The sequence below is a fragment of the Antechinus flavipes genome, chromosome 1, assembly GCF_016432865.1.
Source record: "Antechinus flavipes isolate AdamAnt ecotype Samford, QLD, Australia chromosome 1, AdamAnt_v2, whole genome shotgun sequence".
NCBI classification, from domain to species: Eukaryota; Metazoa; Chordata; class Mammalia; order Dasyuromorphia; family Dasyuridae; genus Antechinus; species Antechinus flavipes.
In genome coordinates this window covers 219,340,698-219,366,141 of record NC_067398.1, presented here as the reverse complement: position 1 = coordinate 219,366,141, position 25,444 = coordinate 219,340,698, and the positions used below count along the sequence as shown (strand labels likewise).

At 30.5% G+C, this 25,444-nt stretch overlaps 1 protein-coding gene across 1 annotated transcript in view; it reads right to left on the bottom strand.

The window, feature by feature from the left end:
- The window catches only part of CNTNAP4 (contactin associated protein family member 4), a 630,591-nt gene that overhangs the window by 21,489 nt on the left and 583,658 nt on the right, over positions 1-25,444 (bottom strand). Inside the window, exons 16-18 of the mRNA XM_051996707.1 lie at positions 17,855-18,025; positions 16,865-17,083; positions 1,199-1,423 (exon numbers count right to left, since the gene is read on the bottom strand). Of these exons, the coding sequence (XP_051852667.1) occupies positions 1,199-1,423; positions 16,865-17,083; positions 17,855-18,025 (615 nt within the window). The remainder of the gene's footprint in view (positions 1-1,198; positions 1,424-16,864; positions 17,084-17,854; positions 18,026-25,444) is intronic.

Genomic DNA, 25,444 nt, shown 5'->3' with positions numbered 1-25,444 from the left:
AAGCAGTAAGGAAAAAAAAAAAATTGTAGGAGAGGAAAATATAACAAGTAAAAACCCTGAAGGTTTTCCCAAGTATCTGAAGCCAGCAAGCCTAACTCATAGGGGAAAGTCTCAAGTCAGGTGCTATATTTATCAGAGACTATTTTTATTTATCAGGCCTATCTTTCCCCATAACTTCTTAAATGAGAAAGTTTAATAGAACTCACTAACTGTGCATAATAGCAACTTTTTGAGCATGTCATTGAATACCTGGAAAATGCTATGGAAGTTCATAGCTAGGGGTAGCTAGGTGGTACAATGGATAGAGCACCAGCCCTGGAGTCAGGAAGTTCAAATCTAGCCTCAGACACTTAATATTTCCTGGCTTCCTGGCCCTCGGTAAGTCACTTAATCCAAATTATCTCAGCAAAAACAGACAAAAAAATTCATAGCTAATAGATTCTTATTAAACCCAATGAAGGAGTTATTAAAAAAAAATTATTTGTTTAGGAAGTTATAAGAAAGCCAGGTCAAAACATGACCACGAATATTCACATACCTAACATGCAACCTGTTAGCTAGAAATTTCTATGGAAGCTTTTAGATTACTAATTAATAGATTTAATTTGTGTGATAACAATCCAATGTCACCAAGTCCTATCAGCATTTTTCCCAAACAGAAGAAATAGGCAGATTGTCTTTGTTTTGTGATGTTTCGTGGCATTTATGACATTCTAACTACTGGCAAAAAAAAATACTATGTTTGGGAATTTATTTGAAAAAAAATTCATATTCCTTATATTTGGTGTATGTGGAAAATTATGCCTACTTGATATTTTATATTAACATCTATATTGCTATGACTGCTTTTTATGAAATATTTGTCAAATCTAACTAGATATGTTTTAAAATAGTTGCAAAATTGAATTCAGATTATTTTTATGCATCACTGAAGAGCTACAATCATAAAACATAGTTAACATAAAAATGTTAAACTATCAGAGGTATAATACGAGAAAACCACCCTGATTTAATCACTGAAATTATATCTCTTCAGGAAAATAAATATGTTGGATAATATTGAAAAATGAAGCCAATGGTTACAAAATATTAGTTGAATAGCATATTTTTAGTCTAAGGTAGTATAAATACTGATAAGATCTATGATATTTCTAATTTTCTCATACAATTTTCTTTTGCCCACTAAAAAGGAACTCACCATTTTTTGCAAGAATAACTGAAAGGTATTCCTTATAGAAGGAGCCTACATAAAGCAACAAGCTTGGAGTCCGCGTTGTTCGAAAGCTAAATGTGATTGTTTCTCTGATGAGTGTCATGTCACCATGAAATGAAGCAGCATGAGAGCTGGAATTTTTACTTAAAGTATAATATTCTTGAAAATTGTAAGTCACTGAGGAGCCAGATCCAAAATATGCAGAAATCTCTGAAAAGACAGTTGAGTTCTGTTAAATTACATAAGTCAGCTATGTACCACATTTTCAATTTTACTGCACTTAACACATGCTCCACCATTCCAAAAATACTGTGGTATAAATCAATAGCATGTTTTATTAATTCATTCTCTTTACTAGTTTTTGAAATATCTTTGGCATTTGAAACACAAGTATTGAACTTTCCCTTATAGCATAAATATGTGATCTCTTATTATGGGGACAGGAGAGAGGACAGTTTTTATTTCAATTCATTTTCTTAACAATTTTTTATTGATATGCTTACCTCCTCTGCATAACTATTACTAGAAATATGATATGTATTAAATATATGCCTAGCAATTATTTAAAAGTAAGGAAATTGGTTCTTCCCCCCTACAGATGAACTCCTACAAAAGGTCTTTTTATATCCAAATACCTCATGACTTTAATTCGTATTCACTTTTTTTTTGTAAGGGACTTAAAATTAAGCTAGTTGTGATAGTAATCTGAGAAACATAAACTTTAGAGCATAATTTGTTTCTCAGTTACAAGGATGGAAAACTTGGATTGTTTCAGTTTTAATTTTTTTAAATAACTTCTCAAACCTCAGAAATATACTATTAAATTAAGCACAAACAGAAAAATCATATCATTTTCAGTAGGATGGGATTTTGGAATGGAGATTGTATCCTGCATGAGATTATTCTGGCAAAACTTTTGTACAAATATGATAAATAATCAAGGCAATTTTAAGTTACAAAAGAATCTCATTAGATAATCTAACAATAATTATGTTCCCCTCACTTCAAGGTCATTTTCTTATCACCTACAATACACTTCCTAATGTCTGATATAACATTTGGCATCATAATAACATTTAAATTGCAACTGGAAAAAGGGAATTGGGAATCATTAAGAAAATTAAGACTTTAACACATAAGGTAATGGACACAATTTAATTCTTCCTTGACATATGAGCACTATATTATTTCAATGCTGGGAACCTTTATTACTATTTGTTGGCATTTATATTTAACTTTTTTTGGAGGAGATAGAGTGAATGGATATTTTCAGAAAGTTTGGACAGCTTTTTGCTACTTGACTTCCAAATATCTTTTTCTCTAGGAATTCTAGGTTGTTTCAATTCTATTATATATATATATATATATATATATGTATATATATATATATATATATATTCAGAAAAAAAAAACATATTTCTATTGCTTTATTGAGGCATGTGCTGGACTCTGAAAGCCTATGCCAATGAAACACCAGTTCAACTAGTTTCTAACAAGTTGGAATGGTTTTCTTTATTTATGGGCAAAGCAAGAGATTATTAGAAAGAATCTCATTTATCCCCTTCCTCCTCCTCCCAGTAAATTTATGGATGCTTATCTCCAGAATGTTGATTACTAGCTAGTAGTTTTTCTTTAGTTTTATTTCTCTATATTTTTTTTTTGGGGGGGGGGTGCTGCAACTCTCAGAGGCAAAGGAGAAATTATAATGTGTTCATGAGAGATGTGTCAAAAATTCTTAATCTGGGAATTTTTTGTAACTCAATTCAGTTGTAGTCTTAATGTATTTTATTTTTTTACACTAAAAATATTATTCTTAATAGGGGTCCGTAGGTTTCACCAAATTGACAAAAATATTAAATTGTTACAAACATCTGATTTCTATGGACTAAATCATAGTACCTCAAAGCATTCTCCTATTTAAAGGGAAAAAGAAGAATGAAAATGTGATAAATATACAGATACTAGTACAAAATTAGTGATTTTTGCTTGTTTCTCAACTTTTAACAGAAGCAGATAAACATTTAATAGATTAATGTAACATGAGAATAAGGACTTGACCTAAGATTTCATTCGCAAAGTTCTGGATGAGAAGACTCCCTCTACAAATGTAAAATGGCTCTTTTTCTTAGTTGTCTGAAGCCCAGCTTGTTAAATAATTTTTTAAAACCCATGTAAAGGCTAAAAAATTATGATTTATTATCAGTAAATGTTTGATTTGTATACATATTTTATATGACCTACATACCCAGGGTCAACTAAAAATTTCTCAGGCAAAAAAGAGTCACAAGTAGAAAAAGCTTAAGAAACTCTGGGGAAGTGTACTGAGAAGTCAGCTAATATGTGCATGCTCATATTATTTGTATGTTTCAGTGGGAAAATTTGAAACTTTGTCTTCTGATCTCAGTCGATTTTCTATTCACTAGGCCATATTACCCCTTTTATGTGAGAGACAAACATCTATATTCGTGTGTGTGTGTGTGTGTGTATGTGTGTGCCTGTGTATTAGAGAGAGAGAGAGAGAGAATGAAAGAGTGCCTTGATATAATGTCTGATATATTTGATAACATAGCCATTCTTTTTTTCTTCTGGAAAACCTGATTTTGAATTGAGCCATCAGAGAGATTACAGAAAATCATCCCCAAGATAATACACCATGACCAAGTAGCACTTATACCAGAAATGCAAGGCTGGTTCAATATTAGGAAAACTATTAGCATAATTGACTATATCAATAACTAATTTAACAAAAAACATGATTATCTCAATAAATGCTTAAAAAGCATTTGATAAAATCCAACACCAAGTCCTATTAAAAACATTAGAGAGTATAGGAATAAATGGATTTTTCTTTAAAACAGTCAGTTGCACCTATTTAAAGCTATCAGCAAGTATTTTATATAATAGGGATAAACTGAAACCATTTCCAATATTATCAGGGGTGAAACAAGATTGACCACTATCACAATTACTATTCAATATTGTATTATAAATGCTGGCTTCAGCAAAAAGAGTTGAGAAAGAGATTAAAGGAATTAGAGTAGGGTAATGATGAAACCAAATTATTACTCTTTGCAAATGATATGATGGTACTCTTAGAGAACCCTAGAGATTCTACTAAAAACTTATTAGACATAATCCACAACTTTAGCAAAGTTGCAGAATACAAAATAAATCCACATAAATCATCAGCATTCTTATACATCACTAACAAAATCCAACAGCAAGAGACACAAAAAGAAATTCCATTTAAAATAACTATTGATAATATAAAATATTTGGGAATTTATCTGCCAAGGGAATGTCAGAAACTATATAAGCAAAACTACAAACCACTTTCCACACAAATAAAGTCAGATCTAAGCAATTGGAAAAAATAACAAATGCTCTTGGATAGGTCAAGCAAATATAATAAAGATGAAAATACTACCAAAACTAATCTATTTATTTAGTGCTATATCAATCAAACTCCCAAGAAACTATTTTACCGATTTAGAAAAAATGAAAACAAAATTTATCTGCAAGAAAAAAAGGTCAAGAATTTCAAAGAAATTAATGAAATGAAAAGAAAATGAAAGTGGCTTAAAACTATATTATAAAGCAGCAGTCATCAAAACAATTTGGTACTGGCTAAGAAATATGTAAGTTGATCAGTGGAATAGATTAGGTTCACAGAACAAAATAGTCAATGATTATAGTAATCTAGTATTCAACAATGCCAAAGATCCCAGCTTTGGGGATAAGAATTCACTATTTGACAAAAAGACAATTGGACAAAAAATTATCAAACTGTGCATATCCTTTAACCCAGCAGTGTTACTACTGGGTTTATATCCCAAAGAGATTTTAAAGAAGGGAAAGGGACAAGTATGTGCAAGAATGTTTGTGGCAGCCCTCTTTGTAGTGGCCAGAAACTGGAAACTCAGTGGCTGCCCATCAATTGGAGAATGGCTGAATTAACTGTGGTATATGAAAATTATGGAATATTATTGCTCTGTAAGAAATGACCAGCAAGATGATTTCAGAAAGGCCTGGAGAGACTTACATGAACTGATGCTGAGTGAATTGAGCAGGACCAGGAGATCATTACATACTTCAACAACAATACTATATGATGATCAATTTTTATGGACTTGGCCATCTTCAACAATGAAATGAACCAAATCAGTTCCAATAGAGCACTAATGAACTGAACCAGCTACACCCAGGGAAAGAACTCTGAGAGATGATTGTGAACCACTACATAGAATTCCCAATCCCTCTATTTTTGTCTGCCTGCATTTTTTATTTCCTTCTCAGACTAACTGTACACTATCAAAGTCTGACTCTTTTTATACAGCAAAATAACTGTTTGGACATGTATACATATATTGTATTTAACTTATGTTTTAACATATTTAACATGTATTGGTCAACCTGCCATCTGGGGAAAGGAGTGGGGAGAAGGGGGGGAAAAGTTGGAACAAAAGGATTTGCAACTGTCAATGCTGAAAAATTACCTATGCATATATCTTGTAAATAAAAAGCTATAATAAAAAAAAAGACTGAAATAATACTTATTAAATATTTACTATGTGCTAAGCATTAGAGATACAAAAATAAAAAGACAAATATTTCTTGACTACAAAGAGCTTATATTCTTTTAGAGGATGCAGTATAATTGATCGTAGTCTCAGAACTTGAGAACTATTTTTGTTTTGCAAAAAAAAAAAAAAAAAAAAAAAAATTTCACTATTTTGTAGCCTTTTCCCAATGCTATTTTTTGAAGTCAAAGGCTCAAAATATAATGACTCATTCACCAATGAGCATTCCTCCTTCTGGTTCCTTTGAACTTTTGCTTTTTTGAGACAGATTATTGAATGTACGAAGAGAATCCTGAAGATAAATCACTGTCTGGGTCAAAGGAAAAAAGAATCTTGTATCTTCATTTCTTTAAATTCTCTAGATGAATGCTTTATGTAAAGTAGTCCTTAATCAAATCCAATCTTTTCAGTTCACAAAGAAGGAAATAGTCAAAAATATGGTAAATGACTTGTCAGGGTCACTTTAAGTAACCATTAAGTATCTGAGTTGAAATTTAAATCTAAGATTTTCTACCTTCAGCTCTAACATTCTTTCTATTAAACCATTCTGAAGTCAATCTGAAATGAATGCAAGGTAATTGGGAGATGTTGATGAACATAAAAGCAGCTGAAGAGACTGAGAAAGACTTTGTATATAAAATCACTGAAGCATAATTTTGAAAGGAAAAAAAAAAAGATTCCAAGGGGCAGAAGTGTGTTTGGTACTTTTAGAAAAGGCAGAAATTATTACCTTATATGTATAAAACGGTTCCCTTCATAAATAAGCCTGTGATTTCCTGTACAAGATATTCTCAACTACACGTACCAATCTGTTTAAAAACAAACAGCATAGTCTTCATAACTAGCTATTTCCTTTAGAATTAATCTTTTCATTAGACATTACACATTAGGTTCTGGTTTGCTGAACCTGGGATCTATATATAACTATTTTAACTTAGGGTATGCATTTCAGAGATTTTTCAGTTTCAAACTCTAAAGACTAAACCAAAAAGCAGGTAATTGTTATTTGCTCTATAAACTTCCAAATAAATCTGGGGCTTGGTGCCAGAGATATAAAATTTATTTTATGTATTTAAACAGTTATTATATTGTTATTTTTTCTTATACATCTCTTGAACCCATATCCTTTTACCATCACAAAGAAGCCCCTGCTTTTTCTAAAAGTATTAAAGATGGAAAAGATCTATGGATTTTAAGCTAAAAGAGCATGGTAATATTCAATGTTCTCTTAAGGAACAGATGGCTAAGGATATCAGCTGATCCAGCCCAAAGTAGCTGAATGGCATCCAATTGAAAATTGTCTTCATTTGGCAGAACAGCATCTGGTAGATGCTAAATAACCATGAGATTATAGCTAGCAGAGCAGAATTCAGCAGATATTATGAGACTAGCAAAAAACTGCCCTACTAAGAGCAAGTAATGAAACCATTAGAAGATATAAGTAGCCAGGCAGAACTAGGGACATTTTCATTCCTTTATGGATGCAATGTGATACACATGTTCATTTCATGTGTGCCTCTCCATGTTTATTCTTTATATATGTTTAGTTACTTATAACAGGTTGATGGTAGGACTTTTTAAAACTTCAATATGAGTTATTAAAAATTTCATTTTCAAGTGTCTCTTCTAGCTGACTATTAAAAATAGATACACTGATGCAAGAGCGTGAACTATGGTATACAAACCAAGTACCTTGAATCTGAGATTATCAGTCTCTGTATCACCCATTCTTCTAGTTGCATGATATGGAACTGTAAATTATTTTTATAAACATTTTATTAAAATGGGAAAATAATGATATGACTTCATAATTGTAATTTTGTTACAAATCTTCATTTGATAGTGAAAATATCTGCTTCAAATAAAAATAAAAAGAGACCATGTATTCATTTATTTTATATCCTCTGACAGACTTCAAGAAATAGAAAATAGAATGAGACAGAGGAAGGTTCCACTTTAATTTGAGAAGATTTTGATTTCATTATTGGGTGAAAAATTCATTGGAGATTCCCTCTGCAATTGGTAGAGGAAGAAACTGGACTACATTTTCTACAACATCAGGAGACAGAAATCTAGATTTGTGGAAATTGACAAAGGTTATAAAATAGTATATTTTCTTTATTTAAAGACATGGATTTAAAGAATTAATCAGCCCTTAAATATAATTAGTAAATTAATTAAATCTCCATATTTTCAATATATATAATTTCTATGAGCAAATATGAGCATTTTAGTCATAGATTTTTTCCACTGTATGATAAACTAGTTGATAATTTTTCATTATTAAGCTAAAAAAATAGTAAATACGTTGGGATAGAAGAATTTAATTAAATATTGCTACATTTTTTTCATTATAAGAGTAGGACAAAATTAAAAAGTGGTTCCATTTGGACTGATGGATTCATGTCTAAAAGTCCTCACATTACATTATAAAATACTTAAAGAAACAATTAAATTTCATAGCGCTGACCATTAATTAACAAATTAATTTATTCTGCAGACATTTGTAGAGTATCTATTATATTCTAAGTATTGGAGGTGATATAGAAGATAAAGGATGAATTCCAATCTCTAAACTTAAAAAGTTTATAGTCATTTGGGGAGCAAAAATCTATTTTAAAAATGCATTTAAATCATGAATAGAATCCTAATAAGACAATAAGACTTCCATATTTACTGTGAGATGTGATAAATTCATTTTCCATAAGCATTCTGGAACAGGAGATACAAATCTGGCATTAAAATCAAGGATACCTGGGTTCATATTCCACCTCTCACTCATTCTGGCTAGGCAAGGAAGTCATTTGACCAATCAATGCACCAGGTAATTATCTTAGATTATAAGAAGCAAAGCAGGAATCAGTCTGTATAATGAGTTTTCTCAATGGTGAATTCCATATAATAGAGATATCAAATATCAGATAATAGTACCTAATGACAATTTGAGCCAGAGTAAAATGCAACTGGGAAATATTTAACAAAATGAGTAAAAATTCAGTAAAACATTGATAACATTATATTTTAAAACTTAGTCAATAGATGGCTTAGAGGGATTTTAATGTATGTATTTCTGGTCCCTGTTTCTATGTGATTTGACATGACTTGCCAGTAAAACCCCAAATCCAGACTGAAACAAAGAAAAAAAAACATATGCTGGGCAAATAATTTTGCAGAGTGATATCCTTTATTCTTTATTCTTCAATATCTTGTGCTTAATAAAATAAAATCTTTTCCAAAAAATGAAAATTAGGCTATTCAGATCCCTGGGCAGCTATCATCTTATTCCTAGGCTATTCTTGCTCTTTTTTTTTAAGATTCGGTACCTTAGCTCATAGTATTATTTTCTACTAATACTAATAGTAGATTACTTAGACACCACTATATATGTCTTAATTTCTCCTTAAACATCTTGGTTTTCCTGTTCATCTACCTCAGCTCCTATGACCTGTACCTTATTCCCAAATCAACCTCTGGTTAAAAAGACTTTTGCTCTTATCACCAATAACAATCTAGAACATAGAAATTATTCTATATATCTATATCTCTTCATGGTTTTTTATCCTTTATGAATCTTTTTTTTTTCATTCTAACATCTATCATTCAATATCCCACTGCTTTCCCAGTCTATCACCCTAGCTATGGTTTCAATTTCCTATTAAAACAACAGTGTTAATAGGATAACCAATTCAACTTTACATTGCTCCCTACTCTCTAACTCTTTGGCCTTTTATCTCTTCCCTATTTATTTTCTTCTAACCTAAATCTTAGTTATTTCCATAGCCTACCATCTTTATCCCTACCCTTCTGTTGCTAAATGAAGCTAAAGGCATACATATAACATGCTGACTAGATACATTACAAAGGAATATAACTTGATTATATTATCAAAAACTACCTGCCAATCCTTTTATTCTTCCCCAAATGATTCTGTCTCTCCAGTATAGCATCTATTCTCAATCCTTTTTTTCCCCTGAAAACTCTTTTCTCCTTGGTCTCATATGAAACTGGTTCCTTTTGGAAAATTATTATCTAACTGGTTTACCTTCAGTAAAGGTCTCCTCTCACCCATCCTTCCTCTAGTTGACAAACCAAAATTCCTAAAGCTCACCACATCTTTCCTTTAATTGATTCTGTTGGCTCCTTATTTTCTGTGGGATTAAAACAAATAAACAACAATGTCTCTTTGTAGTCTTCATAGTCTTGTTCCAATTTTTTATTCAAGACTTTTTATTTAATTTCCTCTCATCAAAGTCTATTTTCCAGACAGACTGGCTCATTTGCTGTTTCCCCATCCAAAATGTTTCATTTTTTATTTCTTAGTCTTTTTATGTTGTCCTCTCGACCTAGAATGCTCTCTCTTCTTTCTTTTTGGGAATTCCTTGCTTCTTTTAAGGCTTACTTTATTTTTTAAAACTATCTGAGAAGTTTTAAAATCTTTTAGTCCTCTGAATTATTAATGATTTCTCAAAGAAATAAAAAAGAAAGGAAAGAAGGAAGAAAGAACATAAAGAAGAAAGGAATGAATGAACAAAGAAGTGAAGGAAGGAATTAAGGAAAGAAAGAAAGAAAAAAAAAAGAAAATGTTGCCTACATACTTTGTACATTTTTTTTGTGTAATTAGTGTCCCATATCTTCTTCCCTACAGAAAAATTTTTTTTGGAGAGAAGGAATTATTTCATTTTTATTTTTGTAATCTCTGCCTAATGCAATATCTGGAACATATCATCATTGAATAATGTTTGTAGCAGAGGCAAAATATTATGCAAGGTTGTTCAACTACCCTTATTTACTTTTCTCTCTATTGACTCCTTGCCCAGATGGATATTCCATTAAAATCATTCCATATTCACTATGGCAAGTAGTATCAAAGGATCTGCAATTTTCTTAATTTTTTCCATTAGCTCCCAGGTTTCAGCTAGAGACAGAAAGAAAGAGTTTAAGTGATTGGCCTAAGGTCACATAATAAGTATACTAGTATTTGAGGGCACTTTTGAACTCAGAGCTGGAGGCCTAGTGCTCAATCCACTATGCTACCTAGCATTTCTATAATGTAAATTTAGTTGATATTATTATAGTCAAAATGGTTTCTTATCATCTTAAAAGCTATTCAAAAAGCACAAAACTTCAGAAGATTTTTCATTATTTTGGGGGGTGAATATATTAATTTCAAGAAAATTCATGTAAATAAATTATTTCATTTATTTTCCAATTTTGACCAAGTTGTCTCAAAGTATAAAAAAATCTTTTTTGCTTCATATTACCTTATATATATGTGTGTATGTGTATGTATGTTGTATATATTATATATAAGTTAATATAGCTTATAGATATAAGCTGTTTCTCTCTCTCTTTATGTGTGTGTGTGTGTGTGTGTGTACACATAAAACAAAAAGATAGGAATAGAAAGATTGAGACGACATAACTATAGATGTAGCTAGGGAAGTATACTTATCTAGAGAGAGATAGAGGTAGAGCTGGAGATAAAGGTAGAGATAGAATAAGATATAGATTTAGGGCAAAATCCTTAACTCTCATTCTCAGTGCCAGGCTAAGTGCACAGAGGTAAAATAATCTACTATTCCCTTCATTATTCTAGGGATAATCTGAGGTCGTGGGGTTTCTAATACTGTCCTTCACATAGTTCCTTTATTTCCATCAATGTGCTTTGATATGTTGAACAGCTACTGTTACTTTTTTTTTTTTTTTAATCTCTCTGATGGTTCAATTCAAAGTCAGGTTTTCCAGAAGAAAAAGAGAATGGCTATGTTATCAGATATATCAGACATTATATCATGGCACTCTTACCTGAAGGATATAATACTCTATCATCAGAAATACTAATGAAGAACCTCATCATTTACAAGTGCATCAAACCTAACTCTGACACATATTCGTAATTTAGAAATAATTCTGAAGAAAGAGTAAGTGAAGAAAATACAAACAATACTTTGGAGAAAAAAAAAACAGAAGATTAAATTTACATCATCTACAAGCAAATACTTTTAAAAAATCATAAACATGCCATAAACTATAATTGGAATTCCTAAAGGAAATGCAAGATTTTTTTGAAAAGATTCTATCAATGAAATAAGTGTCTTAGTTGAAAGAATTGGAAGGAGAATTCCATTTTAAAAGATGTGAAACTTTTCTTAAGTAAAATACTCTTTAAAAAGTAGATTGGACTAGACAGAGATCAATGACTCAATTAATTTTTAGTAAATGTCCTTTGCATTTATACTATTGCTGTTGCCTTTTATTTGTCTTTCTTTCTCCAGTTTCCTTCCCTTTCCTTCCATTAAAAATTAAAACAGTTTTAATGGGTTATACTTCCCAAAATATTGCTACAATTGTGCCATTAAACCTCTTTAAAATTTCAGTTGTTCTCATTGCTTATAGAATATAATTTAAACAATATATCTCATTATTAAGGACACTTTATGATCTATCACTATTCTTTATCTGATCCAGTCAAGTTAAAGCCAGTAGAAAGTTGTTTAGAGTTTCAAGAAAATGCTGTCAAGAACACTTTTGATGTAAGTTGAAGACAGTATTCTTGGTCAGATATAGCTTCAACTAAATGACTTTCGTGGTTCCTTCCAACTCTGAGGTTTTGTGATCTTGTGATTGTATAATAAATGAGTAAATAAATGTGCACTATTGGGTACTCAATATGAATACAAATGATTTCACCTCACTGAGCAATTAAGGAAAAAAATAACTTTTCCCTCCAAAACAATATAATTGTTAGACATTTTCACTTAGAAAAAAAGATAAAATCACAGAAAATACCAAAAAGGAGTATCAAACATTTTATATAGTGGTCCAGAAAAACAAGGGAACTCTAAATCAGAATGGACTTTGCTGGGAGGACAGTATACTGGAGAATAAGATCATTTGTAATGATATATTATATGTGTGTGTGTGTGTGTATGTGTATGTGTATTTATATATACACACATATGTAATTATATATAAACTGAAATGTACATGTATACTACCAAATCCAACTCATTTGAAAAACAGAGATTTTTGAAATCCAAAGCAAATTTTGTCCTATAATTTAAAAAAAATAAACTTACACTTTTGAAAAAAAGTCATCACTTCAGTCATTTTATATACTCAGAGTAATTTATTAAAATATGTCTACAATTTGTTTAAATCTCATTAGTGAATATAAATTTATCAGCAAAATTGAAGTTCAACTGTATATCTAATATACATATATATAATTTATTTTCTTTTTATATGTGATAGAAATCAAATTATATAAAGTAAATAAAATCAGCGCAATAAGTCCTATGATAATTTATTGGGACTTTGATAATGATTACTTTAATCAGTGGTGCTATTTTATAAATTTATTTCCTTTTGTAATAGCCCTTACAAGAGATTAACTATCAACAAATACTTTTGGAATATATAGTTTTTTTCTAGCTAGAGAAGAGAGGAAATTACTCTAAGATTAGCTACTGAAAGAAGATGGAAGTTTTCACACAATGTTAAGGTAGGAGTTTAAGCATTCCCAATAAGAACAAGGAAAGAATTGGCACTTATGCTATGGCAGCAACACAATCATGGAGGCCAATGACCTAATCATCTGGTGTTCTCTAAGACCATGAGAAATAAACTTTATATTGGCACATAGAGAGATAGAAGATTTTAAAAGAAATCAATAACTGAAATAACAGAGAGAAAAACAGAAAAAACAAAAGTATGGGATTTACCTAACCTCTGCCTTACTTGTATTTAACCATAGGATTAAAAAAAAAATTAAAAATAAATTTAGCAGATGTTAAGTCACTTGTGACTGTGATCCTTAAATTGCCTGATATCCTCTTTTTTACAAAATGTTGGTATAAAAAGACTGAGGAGGGAATATACAGCCCCTTGTTAGAAAGTTGTTAAAGAGTTTTGCTAACTTGCACATGAACATGAATTAAATCATAACTTTTCTCATGGCAGAATTAGGAATGTTAGCCCCCTTTTTAAATAAATCTGCCTCATAGACATGAACCAAGGTTAAATTTTAATGACAAAATTTGAACATGAAAACTAAAAAATACATAAGATTTTGTTACAAATATCTGTCTTTTCTTTCAAAAGTCCTTAAATCAATTCTAATGACATCAATCACGATTTTTTCCAAAAACTATTCCCTCTTCTTGAATTTTAAATACAGGGAAAAATCAGTGACCCAAGCATTTAAATACATATGCATTCAAGCTCTTATATTCTTTCATTCTTATGTAAAGTGACAGAATTCTAAAGTCTGTTCTAACACAGTTTGCAAACTTTCCGATGTCACACATTTATTTCCTTTATATTCCTAAAATAATTCATGCCTCATTTTATCATTTAATTGTAAAATCCAATATACCCTCATCACAATATGTTGTAGTATTTTTATAAAGACATTAATTCCCATCAATACCAAATATATCCATTATTCACTGTCAAACAGGTAGATTTTAATCAGTTTTAAAAATCATTTCTTCACAAGTCCCTTTTCTCTTTTTTCAAAATACGTACACTATTTCCACCTGAGTAGGGAAGTACTTCGGGAAAGTCTTGTTACTATAATGTAAAATGCCTGGGAGTGAAATATGTATTGACTGGTGAGAAACATTTGGTGGTATGGTACTGCTATGAAGTGTTAACTTTTATCAAATATCCTTAGTTAACTACTTTTCTGATTAAGGACTATGAAATAGGTAATTAAGTTTAAATATATCACACAATGTCAGAGGAAGAACAATAAGACAACAATATTTTCAGAATGCAGTATAAATAAATTTATATAACATATTAATAGAGGCAACATTTTACAGTGTTTACAGACCTGAGCTTACAGTCAGGAAGATTTGAATTTCAAATTCCACCTTTGATATTTTCTAGTTGTGACCATTTTCAAATCTCTTCACCATCACAGGTCTCAAGTAACTTGAAATTTAGCTAATACACACTAAATATTGTGACTTGTTTCAATAGAAGTACACAATGCTAGAAGTTCCCCATGTTGACAAAATCATAAATTCTCCTTTTAATGTAGACACCATTTTAAAAAAAATCTGATTAGTCTAATTCAAAGGACATATTAACACAATGTGATTACATCGGGAAATTATGTGATATCACTAATATTAGATATTTTTGTGAAGTAGGCTCTCTTAATCTTCACTCCCCTTCTTAAAGGAGAATCATAGACCCCACCTCCAGTGCCAGTTTGAATGAGACTCTGAAGCCCTCCTAATTTTCTCCCTCCCTTTACATAAAAAGGGGAGAATTCAAGCTCTGGCACTTATAGTCCAAATGTCAATTGCATGTTTATATCAAAGGGCAAACAAACGAATACTGAATTCAAGTTTTAGAGTTCTACTTGGAATGATGAAACAATAATTTGTATAATTAAAATATAGTTTTGTAACCTTCAGTGAGAATTTTTAACCTATCCACTTAGACAACAGGAGTATGGCACAATTTGTGAAATGCAAAGCTTCTCAGGAAAAGTGACAATTTTACTAGTTTTTGAGGGTAGTTAAGCACCATACAAATACTATCTCTTTTTTTTCTCACAGCAACTATTGTTAACAACTATCATCCTTATTTCATAGATAAATGAAGGGAAATAAGGATAATTGACTTTCCCAGGTTCACACAGGTACTAAGTGTCTGAAAGTGGATTTTAATTCAGGTTTTCCATTCAAGGTCCAGTGTTCCTTACAACTATTTCTATAGAAAGATTTTCTGACATGTAAACTCAAATCTTAAGTTAATTACATACTTACAGGCAATGGGAATAAATTAAGTTATTAAAAAAAGAAAGAAAGAGAAAGAATTAAGCTTACAAACTAACAATCTACCAGTTTTGGGAGATAGCAAAATGCAGTACCAATTGCTAAAGCCTCAGTAGCCTGTTATAGACAATGATGTTACTCTTATTTTCTACCCTAATAGAGCTATATTTGTTCTGTTTTTCAATTTCTGGCCATTAAATCTTTCTAAACTCTCTCATATCTTACAGTCTTATAGGCAAGATATTGAAATTTTCTCTCCAGTCTCCCCTTCTGGTTATCTCATTAATTCCTGAAACTTTTCAAGAAGGGTTATTCAACTAAAGAACTCACAATGTTTTCTCTCTTGAGTATGTAATGTTTCAACTAGCTAAACAATTGGCAGTCAGAGAGTAATCATAAGCATTTAGTAGAAAGAGATTACTATTTGATAGTATTTTATAATGTGAAAATTATTCAATTTTAAGTTTGTTTCTAATGGGTAGGTAAGTCTATACATTTGACTTTAAAACATACCACATGAACTAGAGATTAAAATTAAGATCTGTTTATAAAGTACTATGGGAAAGAATCTCCTTAATGTTCTGCCTACATAGGGGATTGGCAGAATAAGGGTTAGAAGACTTCCATTATTGAAGCTATTGACTTTTAACGAGCACACTGGGTACAGAGAAATAAAGTATAATATTTAGATACAAATATAAATCATGAGATGATTATGGAAAAAAGTATAAAACAATTTAAGAAAAATAAGGGCAGCATCTAATAGAAGGAAACAGTACACCACTAGAATATATAATTCAGTACAGCTTCAAATTAAAGACAGTACAATATATTTAGATTTTCTTTATTACCCATGAAAATTCCATTTGGAGGAAGGAATTTGTAGCTTGTATCTGCAGTTGAGTGGAAATTTGATGTTAAATTTTCTGTTAATAGCATAATAAGTAGGTGAAAAGTATGTGAAGGATGCTGATAAGGAGGGGACAGCACTGTTAAAATAAAAGTGGTGAAAAGATTTATGAGATGTATACCTAATTAATTATAATAAAATTAATAGTTTGAAATCCTGCTTGCCTAAGTTTTTTTTATCTGTAAAATGTACTGAAAATCAAATGGCATACCATCTCAGTATCTTTGCCAAGCAAATCTCAAATGGGATCACTACAAGTTGGACATGACTGAAACAACTGGATGGCAACAAAATAATATTTAACACTTTCCTAACAGTTATCTATACTTCAAAATCCAATTGCAAAATAGCTCAAAGGAGTACTTACCAACAAATAGCTGACTGTTGAGCTGCAAAAGGATATGTCCGTCAATGGGGGCAGCCTGTGATTTTTGTGGAAGCTGATCCACTTGAAGTGATGCTTCTTTAATGTTTCTTTCAGCTCTGACATAGTGCCACTGATTGTCATTGAGGTGAGTGGGTGATTGCACCATAACTTCAAATGGTCCATTCCCCACATCAAATGAAAATGTCACTTCAGCTGGAGCTAGAAATGGCAGAGGTGGTAATTGTACAAGTTATTTCATATAGATTAGAATTTTATATCTTAAAGCATAAGAGGACTTTAAGGCAATACATATTGTGCTATGCCTGACTTGGGGTGCATTTAAAATGCAGAAAAAAACACGCTAGGATAGGGAAATAAGTCACATGGCAAAGATAGTTTTCAGAAACTTTATACTCAGATTTTCATTAATTACTATAGACATTCACTTATCAGTACCATGAATATAAATAAGATTTGGTGTTTTTGTTTATCAGGGATTCATGGAAATTAAAGAAATTTTGTTTCTTGTAATTTAAAGAACTTAATTCTACTTAAACACAATCTCTCAACAATTTGACACTTGCTAATGAATAATAGGTTATAGCTATGAGAAATTTAAAAAACTGATTCAGTCAAAAAAAAATCACACCAAAAAACTAGCAATGCATTATTATAAAATAAATCATTTTAAAACCAGTTTTTGATCTGAATTGAATCTAGTTTTCTTAATCAGCAACAAATGGGGATAATGAAAACGATAGGTGGAGCTATGCAAGACTGAAATGATTCTCTTAGAATATCAAGTATTCAATGATAAACTACTCAATTTTCTTTCTTGACTCTTAAAATCATAAAATTCTTGAGTTATAAGTATATAATTACTAAATGCTAAAAGAGAAAAAATGTTTTAAAAATTAGATTAGTTAAAGTTTTGGGTTCTCAATAAAGTTAATCCACTAGCTCATATTCTTTTAAAATTATGGGACTTACAATGTAGTTCTATCCTTATAAAGTCTTTAATCCCCAGGTTCTCTAAAAATACACCTGATGAAGCTGTTGTCTTAAAAAAAAAAGACACATCTGCGCTAAGTTCTCCATGGAAGGTAGGGAAATGAAGGTATGATGTCTCAGTATTGAAGGAAGCTGAATTCCAGAATGATCCTGTTCCATCAAAGAAAAAAATAAAATAAAAATGGAAGAAAAAAAGAAAATGAATTTGATACTCAAAACAATGTTAATTAACAATTCAATAATTTTTACTGTTACACACATATAAAAACCACTAATTCATTTTACTTTTTTTTGTTTCTAATTTCATGAGCCTGTCATGCTGAACAGCAAAACCAGTATGAACTTAAACCTTCTTGGACCTAAGTTACTTCAAATGGAAAATGAAGTAATTAAACTAGATGACCTCTAAAGTTTCTCCCAACTTTAAAATCTTTTTGTTTTGGATTCTACTGAAGGCCCAACATATATAAAGATGTTCAACAAAGTTCCTTTAATACTTATAAGTTCTTTCTCTTTAATAAATTTTGAATTTTTATAAATGAAAATTATTAGCTCTGTCTCATCCAATTTAGCAGTATCATAAGAATTCATTTGCATTTTTAAACCACAGTAGAAAACTCTTGATGTGAGGTCTCCCTTCACTATTATATATTACAAAACATAAATAATTTAGATAAATCATACAGAATTCCATGAAGCACATAGAGATTAAATGACTTGTTCAAATTCACATCTCTATCCTGCTGATGCTATTCCTATTTAATTTAAGCTCAAAAAAGAAAACACTTGTTTGTGTCTACTCTTAAAATATAGTGAAAATAAAATTCAAAATAGGAAGGATACATTCTCATCACTCATATTGATGTTACAGGACTTTAAAAAATGATTCATGTATTATTAACTGATACCAATAAACTCCAGGAAAGGATCATTTAAGAATATGAAAAAAAAATGCATGAAATATAATCTTAATTTTTATCACTATATATGTGTAAAGAAATTACATATATATTTATGTATATATATATATATATGCATATATATATAATTTTCTTATTTTCACTTACCTATATATTGATTTTTATTTCTGGCTATTTGTGGATGTGTGATGAACTGTGGCTCTATATATTCTTTAAGGAAGTAGTATAAAAAACTTTTAAGAAATTAAAGTAACAGAATTTGGATGTTGATCTTAATTCTGTTTTCTCATAATAAAATGAATAATCATTTTGATATTACTTTTTATTTTATAAAATATACATTTATTTCTCCATGTAAAGTCCTTTAAGTAGAAGGATTATGTCATAGATCATGAATGTATATGGAACAAATTGCTTAAAATATCTGTATTTATAATTGATGTCTGCAGAATTTCCTAGTGGAAATACTACTTCCTTAAAGAATATATAGAGCCACAGTTCATTACTTCACTAATGCTCCTCATCAATCACCTGGATCTCAAGTCTAATGTCACTCCTGTCATTTCATGATACTGTATTATATTTTATCATAGTGCTTTACATATGCCTTTGTAACACAACTTAAAGATAAAATGCAGAGATACGCACAATATTTTATCAATAGGTCATCCACAAAGAAAAAATATCTTTTTAAATTGTGGGTAACAAGCCCATACAGGGTCTTGTAACTAAATGTGGGTGTCAAAAATTATGATTTATTATAAGTAAATGTTTGGTATCTATACCTATTCTATATGACTATATGTCTGGAATCATGTAAAAATTTCTCAAGACAAAAGAATCTCTGCTCTACATCATTACACCCCTACCACAGTGCCTTAGGAAATTTTTCCATAAAGCATCCACTTGAATCATAATCTAGGACGTTCCCAAAAGTAATCAGAATCCCTTATATTTAATGCAAAATAGTGTATAAAATAATTACTTATTTCTAAATAGAAAAAGAAAAGAAATGCTTAAAACAAAAATGACTCATAGTGATCATTGACAAATTAAAATATGAAGCAGTAAACCAGTATACAATATAGCCTTTCTAGTGGTTGATATTTAAAATATTAAAAACATGAACCAATTTTTGAGACTACTGAGTAGTTATTTCTTTTTCATCTTGTTTCTATACTGTCTGAACAATTTATTCAAAGCCTCTCTCTTATGAGCAGCCAAAGCATGGCTTGGGCTCATTCATCATCTTATATGAGAAGTTGTTTCAGAGATCACCTCCTGCTTAAAAAGCAACTCCTGGATCCAGAAGCTCTATACTTCTTGAACCCATGTGACTGTCATCAAGACCAGAAAAACATACATCTCAGGATCGCTATTCAAAGACCTGGACAAAAAGAAAGATAAAACAGAGGAGGCAGCCAGATACTTGAGGTTTAGTGTCAGAAATCACACATTCTTACTATCATGTGCCATGATATAGCAAATGATATGGCCTGATATAACATGATTGCTGTAAGAAGGAGAAGGTACTTCTATCCTCTGGACAGAAGTCTGATGAAAGGTTTGAAGATTCCTCATTTTTTGACAGATAGGGGAATGACTACAAAAGAAGTTTTCTCTCATTTTAAAATGCACCAAGTGTGCAAGTTTTTCCTTCTCAATGACTAGTTCTTTAATGTTGCCTTCTCCTACATTTGACAATAGTATGTAGATCATGGTATTAATAAGAAAACTATATCATGATTAAAGTACATGCCCAGAGTGACCAATTTGGAATATTATATCATCCCAAACTACATATCCTTCAATTCTAATCCAAAGCACATGTCTCTTTAGAATTGAGTGGAATAGAGGGTTCATCAGATTAGCCAAGAATACCACAAGAACCTGCATTATACACTCATTCCAGTTAAATGTCTGCTTTTACAGTGATTACTTTTAATACCAAAAGTATATATGTCCACACTTTGATTTCTGGAAAATGTCTTTGAGAATCTGAGAAAACCATTATCCTTCTGCCAATCTTAGACTAATGATTTCTTTTTTTTTAATAATATTTTATTTTTTTCTAATTACATATAAAGATAATTTTTATTTTTATATTTAAAAAATTGAGTTCTAAATTGTCTCCCTACTTCCCTGTGCTCCTTTCTCTAGAATGTTAAGCAATTAGATAGAGGTTACATATATGTAATCATATAAAACATATTTCCATATAAGACTAATGAATTTCAACAAAGTATATGCAACACTATTATTAATTGTCACTTCAGAGTCATATAAAGAATAGCATGAGTCCATTCAGTTCTTAGACAACCTTCTAATATTTGTGAATACCCAGCCCAAACTAATGGACCTGTAGATTATATTGTCCTTAAATACAAAATTAAATGAATAGTAAAAATACATTTTATAAAGTTCTCTTGAAATAAAATAATCAAAAAATATGGAAAAGAAGAGCAAAAATGAGATTTTCTCTTGCAAGGAAAGGTGATTCTATAATAAGCTCTCAAAACATGGGAAACTCCTTTAATGGTAATAAGGAAACTGGGATCAATTAGAAGTCAAAAATTTTGCCTTCAGTCTCACACTGAGACTTTCAGTGGGAAAATCTCTCCCTTAGAATGAGCAACCTATTCATTCCCGGATAAAGGCACCTTTTATTTTATTTTTTTTCCTTTAATGGCTCTCTGTCAAATTGTAAGTCCAATAGTGGTCCAAAAACAATTAGTGATAGAAGCAAAATGTTAGTTCAAAAAGCACATGGAATAAACCCCAAATAAAAATGGAGCTGAAGTAGATTAGAAGAGTAGGTCATAGGATTTGAGAAAATTGAAGAATTGAGAGATTAGCATTTTTGAGGGGACATCAACATATATGTGGAAATCTTAAATAAGTGTAGAAAATGAGTTGGAAAAGAAAAGTACTAAAATCCTAAAGAAATAAGGGGAAATGTCATGTAAGATGACAGATAACATCTATTAAGACCTTGACTGAAGTTGCAGGGGGAAGTAAGGAGTAATTTAACTTATCCCATAAGAATAATAAGTTGGTGAAGAAAAATTCAGCCATTACATGAAAGGGTGACTCTGGATAGCATGATTTCTTGGGGGAGGGGAGAATAAGTAGATAAAGATACAAGAGTAAGTAGATATAACTAAATTAAAAAGAAGAGAACTAAAAATGAAGGAAAGTTATAATGCTTCATTATATAATATGTAATAAAATCTCTTTCCTCAGATTTTAACTTGTATTTATGATATGTGAAAGTTTCAATGGGTATTTAGATAAATTGCTTTTGACTTCATTGTAAAAATTTTCAGGAGTATATTTCAGATACAAAACATCTTTTTCAATTTTCTTTTCCTTTGAGGAAATTATGCTTTGGGATTATATTATTTATTTGAGTAAAAAAGATAGTAGTATTTACTACATAATGTTAATAGTGCAGAATTTCAAAATAACTATATAGCACATTTACTTTCTCTGAGGTTATACAACAGGTTAATAAGAGTTTTACTAATAATTCCTTCAGTTGATAAATATAAATTATAAAAGAAAGCACCATCAAATGTGGGGCTATATATTGATGAAAATAGTTTTAAGGATACTTAGTTTCCACTGCCACTATAGCTATGGGATGATAAGCAAGTCACTTTGCTCTTTTGACTTAATTTATAATATTCATTTTCCCTATCTTCCTCTGACAGAAGCATTTTGAATGATGTAATATTAAACATGAGATATATTTAGAAGTGGAAATTATGTAACATTAAAACTTAATTGATATTAAGGAATTATGAGAACAAGATTGAGAGCTGCAAGAGAGCTTGAGGATAGATAATGAAATGAGATCATCTCATTTTCTTTATATTATATTTGAGGAAATGGAGGCCTGAAGTAGTCATGATTTGACCAAAGTCACACAGGTAATAAATTACAGAGCCAAGATTCAAGCCCAGATCTTCTTACTCCATATCCACTGAACCAATCTTAATTGATGAAACAAATGAATTGCTTTTTTTTTTTTTTAAATAATGAAATTTTGTTGACACTATATATACAGAAGAAACTAATCTTAAAACTTCTCACAGAAAAGTAAGGGACTTGTTTAAGTGAACAGATTCATATTTAGCAAAGTGATTATATGCAAATCAGTTTTTTGAAAGTATTTAATAATGCTAAAAATAATCTATCTCCTTGAAGAATTCAAATTTTAAAATCCTGTTTAAACTATTTATTTAGCAAATTCTTCTTTACAGATAGTGTAAAAAGGATATCTTTCAGCCTGCCCCATATATTATTGACCATAGGTTCAGGATAGAATCTCAATGATGAAGTTTTACATAATAAATCATTATGCATAGATGGCATTTACACAGCATTGTGAAGTTTGCAAAGCACTTTATAAGTAATTACTTATTTATCTTCATATAAATTCTGGAAAGGATGATTATTTCTCTCACTTTAAAGGAAAGCAAGCTGATACAGACTAAAAATTCAATGGGTTGCTATCAGTCAACCAGCTATAATTATTTGGGTTCACAAAGCAACTCAAGTCTTCTTGAACCCACATCTTCTATTCTATTCTCCCCAAATGTTATATAATAATGATGATGAAGATGGTGATAATGATGTTATTAACAGAATTTATAAAATGCTTGTTTCTTTGCAAATAAATATTATAAATAGACATAGATAACAATATTCAACTGCTCTCTCAAAAATTACTAATGATCTTCCAACTGCCAAATAAAATAATCTTTTAATAGTCCTCATGCTTCTAGATTTCTCTAGAGATCTTTGACACTATAATTGAACCTCTTCTCATAAAGCATCTCTTCTTTCTAGATTGTTAGGACAACCTTTTTCCTGTTTCTCCTTCTCCCTGTTTGACTGCTCCATCTCAATGTACTTTGCTAGATTCTGATTCAAGTCATGCTAAATAACTAGATAAGTTCTCCAGTGTTCTGTTTGATGTTGCCTTCTATTATCTCTCTGTAACTACTTCACTCAATCTCATCAACTTCCATGGATTCAATTATCATTACTTAATCAAATAATTTATTAATGCACTGATAAATCTCAAATCTATTTAACCAGCCCTACCTTCTCTTCTGACCTCCAGTCTTGAATTTCCTGACTTTTAGACATCAGACAACTGAATATGCAGTAGAAATCTTAAATGTAAACATTAAATATGTGCAAAATGCATTCATTATCTTTTCCCCAAATACTCCATTTTTGCAAAGTTCCCCATCAATATTAATGGTATTGTTATCTTTCCATTCCCTCAGGTTCCATGCCTAACTTCTCACTTTTCTAATCCTCTCCCATATCCAATCTTTTGCCAACACCTGTCAAATTTACCTTTGAATTGTATCTTATAATATTCCTTTTTCTCCTATGATTAGTACTGCTACCACCCTATCATAGAACCATACCACTTCATGCCTTGGCTATTGCAATAGCTTACTAGTTGATCAGCTTGCCTCAAAGTCACTCCCAACTCAAATCCATTCTCCATTCATATGCCAAAATGCAAGTCTAACCATTTCACTCTCCGCCAGTAAACTCCAATGACTCCCTTCTCACCTACAGGATGAAATAAAAAATCTTGTCTTTCAAAACTGTTCATAGCCTATCCTCCACTCCAAGTTTCTCTGTTTTATACTTTACACCTCTTCAGGTAATCTTATTTGTCTCAGTTTTCATGTAAAATGAGTTGAGAAGTAAATGGCAAAACAATCCAGTATTTTTGCCAAGAAAATTCTAAATGGGCTCATGAATACAATAAATAATGTATTCCTCAATTTAATGACAGTGCCCTTCTAGTTCTTTGATGAACAGCATTTTCTTTATGAGAAGTATCTTCATATATAAAACATAATAATATTAATAATATCCAGAAGAAGCATTTCTCTGAAAATCATATTTAGGCATTAGTTTGAAAATCAATGGATAAAAAGAATAAAGTTTTTTGCAGATTTTTTTATAAATAGCAAAACTGAAAATAAATCTGGCATGATATATGGAAAGAGGTTATTTATCCCTGTTACAACAGAACCACATGAAATCTTTCCATATTGCAAAAATATCTCATAAGGTTTCTTAGAGGAAGGAATTCATGAATGCTTTATTCTCACATTTGTTTCTAGGTTTGTACACAGATATTTAGATATTATAATAATAACTCATAAATAAATGTATATACATTCAACTTGATCATCCAAATGGAAACTCTCTGGGTTCCAAATCATGTTTATATTAATCCTTTACTTCATTGATGCTACTCCTGCCTGATTACTTTTATCTTGACAAAAAATCTATGTTACTAAAAGAACTAAAAGAAATGAAGTTTTGAAGAAAAGTACTCAACTGTGTCCTAATCCACCAAAATTAAATAAATAAATAAAGAATGAATGAATGAATGAATGAATAAAAAAAAGGAACAATAGTTTAAAGGGCATATATTTAGGGCTAGAACACCCCTTAGAGAACATTTAGTCAACCCCATCATTTTGCAGAAAAAACTGAGATTCATAGAGACTAAATGAAACCGATTAATAAATGAAAATTAAAAGGGTACAGGAATTTGAAATAATTATTTTAATTTTATACAAATTTAAACATTTTTATAACTACA